General features: G+C 39.5%; 1 protein-coding gene across 1 annotated transcript; it reads right to left on the reverse strand.

Annotated features, from left to right (window-relative positions):
* Window positions 1-9,287: 9,287 nt before the first annotated feature.
* On the reverse strand, window positions 9,288-10,226 carry LOC125159354 (olfactory receptor 1D2-like). Its single transcript, XM_047847644.1, has one exon. It carries the CDS (start codon window positions 10,224-10,226, stop codon window positions 9,288-9,290), a length of 939 nt encoding a protein of 312 aa, XP_047703600.1.
* Between the last annotated feature and the right edge of the window lie 575 nt (window positions 10,227-10,801).

Here is a 10,801-nt window from a genome sequence, read left to right on the forward strand (position 1 = left end):
AGAAGGTCCATTACCAAAAAAATTCCCTCTGACTCCCAGGTGGCATGCCACTCAGGATATGTCAGAGGTTCCTGGTGTCAAAGTGAACAGATGTGTCCCTCAAACAAAAATCACTATGATCACCGGCCAGCTGCTAAGGGCCCTGGAAAAGGGATGCTAGCATCCCTTTACTTCCAATTGCATCCTAGACTACAAATGGATGCCTGGCATATGGACCAAAATACCGTGCCTGTACCATACCTTGAAAGCTGTGCCATAAAAGGCTGTGCTGTAAAAGGACGTGCCTTAGTTTACCTTGTCTTGAAGAGCATGCTGTGAAGGTCATACCTTAGTTTCCCTGAAAACTGTGCCATTTTTAACCCATGGAAAACACTAGAAAAGTTTTTATAAGGGGGAATTACCCAATTCTTTAATTTAAGTAGTTAGTAGAGGGCATTGACAGAAAACAGTAAAGATACAAATCCATTATGATCTAAGTGACATTCCTACACATAGAGTTTTTACAGCCAACTTCCCTAGGAAATGGTCTGGGGTTGGGTTTTAATTCGGTTGGGTACTGATTTTGGCCAGCTCCCAGTGGAAGTTTCCTGGCTGGAAGCGGCTAGACCAGAGACATGGAGGGGATCACATTAGACCAATGAAGGGGAAACCTCACACAGGAGTCTTAAGATTGGCTGCCATGCTAGTCACTTAGGTGGCTGTCCCGTGCCCAAGACAGACAACTATCTATAAGGACAGGAATAAAGAGAAGGCATCAAGTTTCTGGGTCTTATTACCATTCTGGGCAGGGTACTACCTTACAGGCAACAGGCAGGCTTTCTCCTCCCCATAGAGTAGCCCCAGTGGCCAGAGGATTACAGCCTGACCAATCGACGTGAAAGTGTTCCAATAAGACCATACTCCTCGAAAAGCCCCTGAAATGAAAGTAAAGGAAGAAAAGAGAAAGTACTCACCAAGTGTGCACCAAGTCTCAGAGTCCAGATGAAAAGACTCAAAACCCCACGTTGGGCACCATATGATAAAATTTGAAGTGGGGTTCATGAGCAAACAGCTAAGAAAGAATTCTTGAGATGTCGTTTGGTGCAAAAAGGTGATTTTATTAAAGCACAGGGACAGGACCTGTGGGCAGAAAGAGATGTACTGGGGTTGTGAGGAGTGACTGATTATATATTTTTATGTTAGGGAGGGTAGAGATAATGTTAGTTTTTACGAAATTTCTGGATACTGTAAACAGGGTCTCACAGGACCCTAAATATTTAGCTATTGTCAAGATAAGGTTGCTTTTAGTTTCTTAAGGGAGTGTAAACATTAGGGCATTAAGGCTGCCATAAACGTCTTGGGGACTGCACACGCTGCAGGTGTCTGACATCTATAATGGGCTCCAGGCTGTAAGGGAACTTAAACTACATCTTTCTTGCCTTTGTTTCCCTTATCACATCTGTGTAGGTACAAGTGGAGGATTTAACAAAAATTCTGGTTGGTTTGGTGGTCTGGGCCAGTGGGAGGTCTTGTCAGGGCAGTCTCCATCACCTGAAGGGTGTTTTTGGGTTTCATTTGCCTGAGTTAAGAGGTAAGCCAGAAAGAAGAGCTTAAATAAAATGTGAGACACAGGTTAGTAAGTACAAGCAGGTGGGCAGTAAAGGTCAGGTCTTGGGGTCTAGCTGATGGCTTATCCTTTTACAAAAACCAGTAATCTCATAAGTAAAATGTTTCTCTAAGTCCTATAAGCCACTCTAGCAAATTAATCAATCCTGAGGAAGGGAACTTGAGAACTTCTGATTTATAGTCATTTGTTCAGAACAGGTAACAATCTGGACCTTTATGACTGGCGTCTAAAGTGCAAGGAGGAAGTCATGGGAACTTGCAATCTGTAGCATACAGGTAAGAACCTGGGCTTGCAACTGTAGTCTAAACTGGGGGTGAGGGGCAGTCTTATAGGACCACACCTTTAACCTGTGAAATCTGATGCTCTCTCTGGTTACATAGTGTCAGGAGTGAATTGAGTTGTGGGACACCCAGCTGATTGTCCCAAGAGTTGTTTGTTGGTGATGGTTGGGAAAATCCCTTCACACACACATACATTTGAATTGGTAGTAACCTATTTAAGACCACAGAGACAATCTTAATATATTCCAAAAAGTAAAAATTAATTTTATATATTTATTATTTATTTTGAGAGAGAGAGAGAGAGCACATATGAGTGGAGGACGGGCAGAGAGAGAGGGAGAGAGGGAGAATCCCAAGCAGGCTCCACATGGTCAGTGCACAGAGCCTGACATGGGGCTTGATCTCATGAAGCCATGAGATCATGACCTGAGCCAAAATCAAGAGTCAGACGCTTAACTGAGCCACCCAGGGGCCCCAGTGAAAATTAATTTTAAAAGTAATTTGGGGTGCCTGGGTGGCTCAGTTTGTTGAGCGACCGACTTCGGCTCAGGTCATGATCTTGCAGTTTGTGAGTTTGAGCCCCGCGTGAGGCTCTGTGCTGACAGCTCAGAGTCTGGAGCCTGCTTCCGATTCTGTGTCTCCCTCTCTCTCTGCCCCTCCCCCAATCATGCTCTGTCTCTCTCTGTCTCAGAAATAAATAAACATAATTTTTTTTTAAAGTAATAACCACTCTTGTCATCTGGAAAACTTTATATGCTGCCTTAAATAACTCTTGATTCAAAGAATATAGTTAAACTAAAATTGAAGGTTATCTGTAAAATAACAACAAGGGGCACCTGGGTGGCTCAGTTGGTTGAGCGCCTGACTCTTGATTCAGTTCAGGTCATGATCCCAGGGTTGTGGGATTGAGCCCCAAGTCAGATTCTGCAATGAGTGTGGAGCCTACTTAAGATTCTCTCTCTCCCTCTTCCCTTCTCCTCTACTTGCATGTTCTCTCTCTTTCTAGAAAAATATATATATAACGATGGTGAAAGCACTAGGTATTCAAACTCCTGTAAGTAGGGTTTAAGCAGTGCTGAGAGAAAATACTTGTGTTAATAAACATGAAAATAAAGGAATAAAGTATCCAACTCAAAAGGTTAGAAAACAAACCAAAAATAAACCTAGGAAAATCAGGGGGAAAAAAGGAAAAAGTAAAGATAAAAGCAGAAATCAGTTAACTAGAAAATAATAGAATAAGTCCAGGAGTAGGCTATTCAAAAGAATAAAACAGATATGTTAGCTGTCATAATCAATAAAAAGGAGAAGAAATCACAAATACACAAAACAAGAAAAGAAAATGGGTACGGGGCATTTGAGTGGTTCAGTCAGTTAAACATCCAACTCTAGATTTTGGCTTAGGTCATGATCTCACAGTTTGTGGGATCAAGTGCCATGTTGGGCTCTATGCTGACAGCAGGGAGCCTGCTTGGGATTCTCTCTCTCCCTCTCCTAAATAAACTTTTAAAAAAGAAAATGGGTAGATAACCACAGATTGACAGCAAATAATAAGAAATATAAGACAATATTTTTCAACTCTATGCAAATAAATTTAGGGACCTAAAGGAAATATTTCATTTTCTAGGATTATGTGAATAACTAAAACTCACCCTAGATAAGAGAAACTCTATAAAATTTTAAAAGACTATTCCTAGAAAAGAAATAGGAAATGTTGTTCAAAAGTGACCCCCATTGAGCTCAAATAAATTAATTTCTTTTTTTAAATGTTTATTTTTTTTTGAGAGAGAGAAGTGGAACATGAGCAGGGGAGGGGCAGAGAGAGAGAGGGAGAGAGAGAGAATCTCAAGCAGGCTCCACACTCATCACAGAGCCCAATGTGGGGCTCGATCTCACAAACCCTGAGATCATGACCGAAGCCAAAATCAAGAGTTGGATTCTTAAATGACTGAGCCACCCGGGCACCCCAAATAAATTAATTTATTTTTTGTTAAGTTTATTTATTTATTTTGAGATAGAGACAGAACAAGTGGGAGAGGGGCAGAGAGAGAGAGAATCCCAAGCAGGCTCTGCACTGGCAGCATGGAGCCTGATGTGGGACTTGAACCCACGAACCACAAGATCACGACCTGAGCTGAAATCAAGAGTTGGATGCTTAACTGACTGAGCCACCCAGGCATCCCTAATAAATTAATTTCTTAAAAAGTTTTTTTTTTTAATAAAGCAACGTCTAGGGATGCCTAGCTGGCTCAGTCAGTAAAGCATGCAACTCTTGGTCTTGGGGTTGTGAATTTGAACTCCACGTTGGGTGTAAAGATTACTTAAAATCTTAAAAAAGCAACTCTTACAAAAAGCAGCAGATCAACTAAATTCAGAGGGGAATTCAACCAAACCTTTAATTTGCAGGTGATTCCTATGCTATGTAAACTATTTCAAGGCATAAAAAAGTAAAATTTTCAGTTTTTCGTTATGAAATATTGATACCAACAAAGCACAAAAAATATGCAATTGCAGATGAATCTCACTTAGGAAAGCCATTAAAAAATACTAAATAAAATATAGCAAAACATAATCTAGTAACTCATTTAAAAATCAAAGCATAACCAAGTAAGATTTATTTTTAGGAATGTAAAGATGGTTCCATATTAGAAAATCTATGAATGTATTTCACATTTTCATAGACCAACAGTAAAAAATCACATGATCATCCCTAAAGACTTTGAAGAGGCATTTAGTAAAATTTAATATCCATTCTTTTTAATTATTATTGGTTACAGGAGTAGAATTTAGTGATTCATCACTTACATATAACACCCAGTGCTCACTCATCACAAGTGCCCTCCTTAATGCCCATCACTCATTTAGCCCATCACCTCACCCTTCCATCTTTTAAAATATCCATTATTGCTTTGCAAATATCTCTCAGTAAAGTCAGATTAGAGGGATACTTCCTTAATATGACATTTCTTTTTTTATATACATAATTTATAATTTATTGTCAAGTTAGCTGACATACAGTGTATACAGTGTGCTCTTGGCTTCAGGAGTAGTTTCCCATGATTCATCACTTACATACAACACCCAGTGCTCATCCCAACAAGTGCCCTTTTCATTGTCCATCACCCATTTTCCCCGCCCCCAATCCCCCACCCCCGTCAACCCTCAGTTTGTTCTCTATATTTGTCTCTTATGGTTTGCCTCCCTCTCTGTAACTATTTTTTCTCTTTCCCTTTCCCCAAGGTCTTCTGTTAAGTTTCTCAACTTCCACATATGAGTGAAAACATATGCTATCTGTCTTTCTCTGACTGACTTATTTCACTTAGGATAATACCCTTCAGTTCCATCCACGTTGTTGTAAATGGCAAGATTTATTTGTTTTTCATTGCCAAGTAGAATTCAATTGAGTGTGTGTGTGTGTGATTATATATATATATATATATATATACCACATCTTCTTTATCCATTCACCAGTTGATGGACATTTGTGCTCTTTCCATACTTTTGTCATTGTTGATAACACTGCTATAAACATTGGGGTACATGTACCCCTATGAATCAGCACTCCTCTCAACATCACTCATTATCAGGGAAATACAAACCAAAACCACATGAGATATCACCTCACACTGGTCACACCCATACCGGTCAGAGTGGCTAAAATTAACTACTCAGGAAACAACAGATGTTGGCGAGGATATGGAGAAAGGGGAACCCTCTTGCATTGTTGGTGGGAATGCAAACTGTTGCAGCCACTCTGAAAACAGTGTGGATGTTCCTCAAAAAATTAAAAATAGAATTACCCTATGACCCAGCAAGAGCACTACTAGGAATTTATTTATTTATTTTTTAAATTAGGCCTCATGCCCAGTGTGGAGCCCAATGCAGAATTTGAACTCAAGATCCTGAGATCAAGACCTGAGATCAAGAGTAGGACACTTAACCTACTGAGACACTCAGATGCTCCAACATGATATTTCTATGTCAACCAAAACTCCAACACCATGTTTAGTGAAAAAAATACTAGAAGTGACCCCATTAAGACATGAAAAACCTAAGATATCCTCTTGCACCACTGTAATTTAACATTGTGAAGATAGAATCCAAGTGAAAAACCATTACAAATAAGATCATTTAGTAAGGTGGCCCAGTACACAACTGATATACAAAAACCAGGGGTCTTCATTAACAAAAGCAATAACTAATAAATAAAACACCATTTGCAATACCAATAAAAACTGTTAAATACCCAGGAATAAGTTTAACATGAAAATGAGCAAAAGAAAAATTTCAGGAACTTCAGAAAGACAAAAATAAGACTTGAACAAGATAGTTTTGATAATGTATGTTATAGAACCCAACAATGTCCAAAACATTATCATTTCAACATGTAATCAATATAAGAATATTAATGAGATATTTTGCATTTTTTATTCATACTAATGCTTTGAGTTTCATTGTATATTTTACATGACTTACACTTTATATACTCAGGAGCTGCAAGTGGTTTGTAGCTACCATATTGGACAGTGCAGATGAGAGAGTGAAGGGAGAAATAATCATGATCACAAAATGCTGATGGGCAGGTAAATGGGTAGATATCTCTTTTTGTATAACTATATGTAGAGAAATTTGACATGATCTATCAAAATTTACACATATATGTCATTTGCCCCCACATACCACTTCTAGGAATTTATCCCACAGAGTATGTCATGGGACATTCAGTATTTTTAAGTTTCTTTGTTCATTTAGGCTATTGCATGCAGAAAGGTTGTAGATTGTACTTTATTACCCTGCAGTATAAGAATATCCACTTTATCACATTGCTGGTTTTGGTCAATGAAAATGGTAACTTGACTGTTTCAAAATCACATTTCTTTTATTATTAATGAGGCTGATTTTTCCCATATTTTTGTCATTCATTTTGTTTCTTCTGATATGAATTGTCTTTTCATGTTCTCCATTCATTTTATTTTTATGTCTTAATGGATTGTATTTTTTAAATTATTTATATAAGATTTTTAATTAGAAGAAGGACATGTTTTCCAACACCAACAACCAATTCTCTGATTCTCCAGTCACCAACTGAGCGTCCAACAATTTGACTCAACTCTGACACTAACTACCTTGTTAGCACAGTCACCCACAATTTAAGGTCTAAGTCCCACAAGACTGTCCCCTACTTAAGTGCCATTTGCAAGTCAGTCCCAGCTGACTTCAACCAACTGTCTATAATTCAGAGGTTCCCACAACCCCTTCTTCAGGCTTGATGTTTTCTAGAATGGCTCATAGAACTCAGGAATGCACTTTACTTATGTTTCCTGGTTTATTATAAAGTATATTATAAAGGATACAAATGAAAAGCTAAGTGGAGAGGTACATAGGGCAAAGTCTGGAAGGGTCCCAAGCACAGGAGCTTCTGTCCCATGGATTTTGGGTGCTCCACCCTTCCAGCATGTTGATGTGCTCATCAACCTGGAATCCCTCTGAACCCATTGTTTAGGGGTTCTTATGGAGGTTTCATCATGTAGGCATGATCAATTAACTCAGTCTCCAGCCTCTCCCATCTCAGGAGGTTAGGGGAGGAGGAAGGGGTGAAAGTTCTAGGTTCCTAATAAAGACTTGGTCTTCTGGTGACCAGCCCCATCCTGAAGCTATGTAGAGGCTCAACAAGAGTCACCATATTAGAACAAAAATGCTTTTATCAACCAGGAAATTCCAAAGGTTTTAGGAGCTCTGTGTCAGGAACTGGGGACAAAGACCAAATAAATGTTTGTGTTTGTCACATAAATGGTGACTATTTTCCTCACTTGATTTGGTTTTCTTGTGGATAAATCTACCCATTATCCTTTGTGATCTCTTCCATTGCTTTTGTGCTCCAGGAGTAGCATGAGAATAGGTGTATATTCACAAGATCTGTATGTTGATTCATCTTCCAATAGCACTCTGTTTAAATTATTTTACCTTTTAACATCCGGCAGAAAAAAAGTCCTTACTGATCACAGTTGTTGTTGTTGTTGTTGTTGTTGTTTTTCTTTGTTTTTTTTTTTTTTTTTTGCTCCTCTCTGCCATTTATTCTCCCAATTTAGCAGTAAAAGCCTTTCCTCAAATTAAAAAAAAAAGATTGTGTTCAGGTTCTAAATGTCTGAAACCTAGAAATTAACCCAAGTCTCCCCATCCAAGAAGGTGTTATGTCTTTTCCTTTGACCAGATTCTCTGAAGAGAATCTCTGCAGTCTCCTCATATAGGCTCCTTTCATTTCTTATTAAGACAATATTTTATCCTCGTTGCTATTGTGTTTGGGATATTTTTCCAGTGCCACTTTTAAGTAGTTTTTCCTCCCTGGATTGGAAGAGTTTTATTGATTTTTGCATTACTTATTTTGCAATCTGTAAATTTGTTCCTCTTAGTTCTAGTAGTTTTTCAGCTTGATTATCTTGGATTTTCCAGAAAGATACTCCTATTTGCATATGATCATAGTTTTTTCCCCTTCATTTCTAATATTAATACCTAATACATCTGTTTTCTGATTTACTGCTAGACTAGAATTTTGACGAAAATGTTAAATGATAGTCATGGTAGAGGGAATCCCTGTTGTTGCCCTGATCTTAATATGAATAGTGTTTCAACACTACGTACCTAAGTTGGCCATGTTGAGAAATGTGGTGAATCTACTCTTTTCATTTCATCTGGGAATGTTCTCTGTGAGGTCAGCAAGCAAGTCTATGGCTTGGGAAGTGTATTGACATACCGTGATCCATGTAAGAGTTCAAAGGGGTACCCATCTCTTTCTCCACTTGGCTCAGAAACTTTGTGAATGTGTCTTGAAGTCACAACCTGTGCATCTACTGCCATCTCGTGACAAGGGTCTCCAGTTGCAGATTTTGTTCTTGAGAAGTGAAAGGAGCCTCTTTATTTCCATCTAACAAATTATTCCTACACAAGCAGAAGGTGAGAATCCATTGCTTCTCTGATGACGTCCCTCACCTAGAAAATGTAGATAACAGCATCTCCATCACAAGATTGGTGATTAAGTGAGTAAATACGTGTACTTGCTCAAAACAGTGCCCAGCACAAAACAAGATGCTCCATTGCTTATTATGATTCACGCCACTAACAGGGGATCGTGGTAAAAATTCATGAGGCAGACATGGTTTGAGGAGGAGCCATGAAGGACATATAGAATGAATGGAAAATTAAATCCTCAAACAAACAAGCTGTCCATCTGGGGCCTGACACGAGAGTCATCCAGGGAGGTTTGGTTGAAGGAGTGATTGAATATGATTGCAGCAGAAATTTGGGCAGAGCTGGACATCTGTTAAATCTTATATGGATAGTCCCCTCCTACATCAATAATGAGGCAAGCACAAGATGACATCATCACTCAGGAGCAGGAGATGCTGTCACCAAGGCCAGATCTTTCTCCAGCTGAGGAGGCTCCTTAGGGCCCCTTTCATGTCCTTATTCCTAAGACTATAAATGAAGGGGTTGAGCATGGGAGCCACCACTGCATACAGCACAGTGGCCACTGAATCCTCAGATGTGTAGGAAGAAGAAGGACGCAGATACACCCCAAATAAAGTTCCATAGAACAATGACACCACAACAAGGTGGGAACTACAAGTGGAAAAGGCTTTAAGTTTGCTCTGGGAGGAACGAAGTCTTAGGATGGCTGAGAAAATGTGCATGTAGGAGATAGAAATAAAGAGGAAAGGAGCAACAAAAATAAAGCTCCCCAGGATGTAAACAACCAACTCATTGTCATGGATACTTGAACAAGAAAGCTTTAGCAATGCATAGAGTTCACAGAAAATATGGTGAATTCTGACACTTGCACAAAATGACAGTGTATCCATCAAAAGGGTGTGGATCAAAGGATAGATGTTTGTGATAATCAGAGCCAGAGACAATAATGTGATACAGAATTTGGGGCTCATGGTTATGGTATAGTGAAGAGGGTGGCATATGGCTACAAATCTGTCATATGCCATCACTGCCAAGAGGACATTGTCCAGTTCTAGAAACAAGATTAGAAAATACATCTGAGTAAGGCATCCAGTGTAAGATATGGACTGGCTCAGGGTTTGGATATTGAGCAGCATCTTTGGTATAGTGACAGAGGTGAAGCAGATGTCAACCCAGGACAGGTTGGCTATGAAGAAGTACATGGGGGTGTGGAGATGGGAGGTAGAGCCAATGGCCAGGATGATGAGCAGGTTCCCCACCACAGCAACCAGGTACATGGACAGAAACAGACTGAAGAGGAGGGGCTGATTCTCAGGCACATCTGACAGTCCCAGGAGGAGGAATTCTGAGACAACAGTTCGATTGCTTCCCGCCATGGCTTCTGGTTTCTGTAAATATGCATTGGAAGTACATCTGTCAACACGAGCAGAGGCAATCTGGGAAAACATGCACAGCAACCTTCATCCTTAGCTGAAATAATACTTGGTGACACTTGGGAAGGAAATCCAACCTGGGGTAGTGAGGGCAAGAAAGTGTGTGGCTCCCTGGTCATGAGAGAATGCAGGACAGGTGAGCTAAGGCCTTTCTTGTGACTTAACTCAGTCAGGAACTCCTCTTCCTTCTCAAGAAGAAAAGAAGGACCAGGCAGAGAAGAAGATGGAACTGAAAGTAAGGCTTGGTTTGGGGAGAGTGGGGAAGCAGCAAAAGCAATTGAGTTGTCACAATGGGTGCATTATTTTATCCATATAGGGGTCAGGGTGATGACCATAAAGCAAAATTCTGTGTGTGCATGTGTGTGCATACTTACACAGATGTATATACTTCACAAACATACAGAGACATATATATTCAAATGTATGTATTCATTGAAAAATACATGAAAGCATATTCACCAAAATGCTAATAGTGGTTATCTCTGGCATGTGAGATTTTAACTTAAATCTTTTTTTAA

The sequence above is a fragment of the Prionailurus viverrinus genome, unplaced genomic scaffold, assembly GCF_022837055.1.
Source record: "Prionailurus viverrinus isolate Anna unplaced genomic scaffold, UM_Priviv_1.0 scaffold_49, whole genome shotgun sequence".
Taxonomy (NCBI): domain Eukaryota; kingdom Metazoa; phylum Chordata; class Mammalia; order Carnivora; family Felidae; genus Prionailurus; species Prionailurus viverrinus.

Excerpts from the sequence above, each read along its gene's own strand:
- LOC125159354 (XM_047847644.1), bottom strand. The coding sequence starts at position 10,226 with ATGGCGGGAAGCAATCGAACTGTTGTCTCAGAATTCCTCCTCCTGGGA.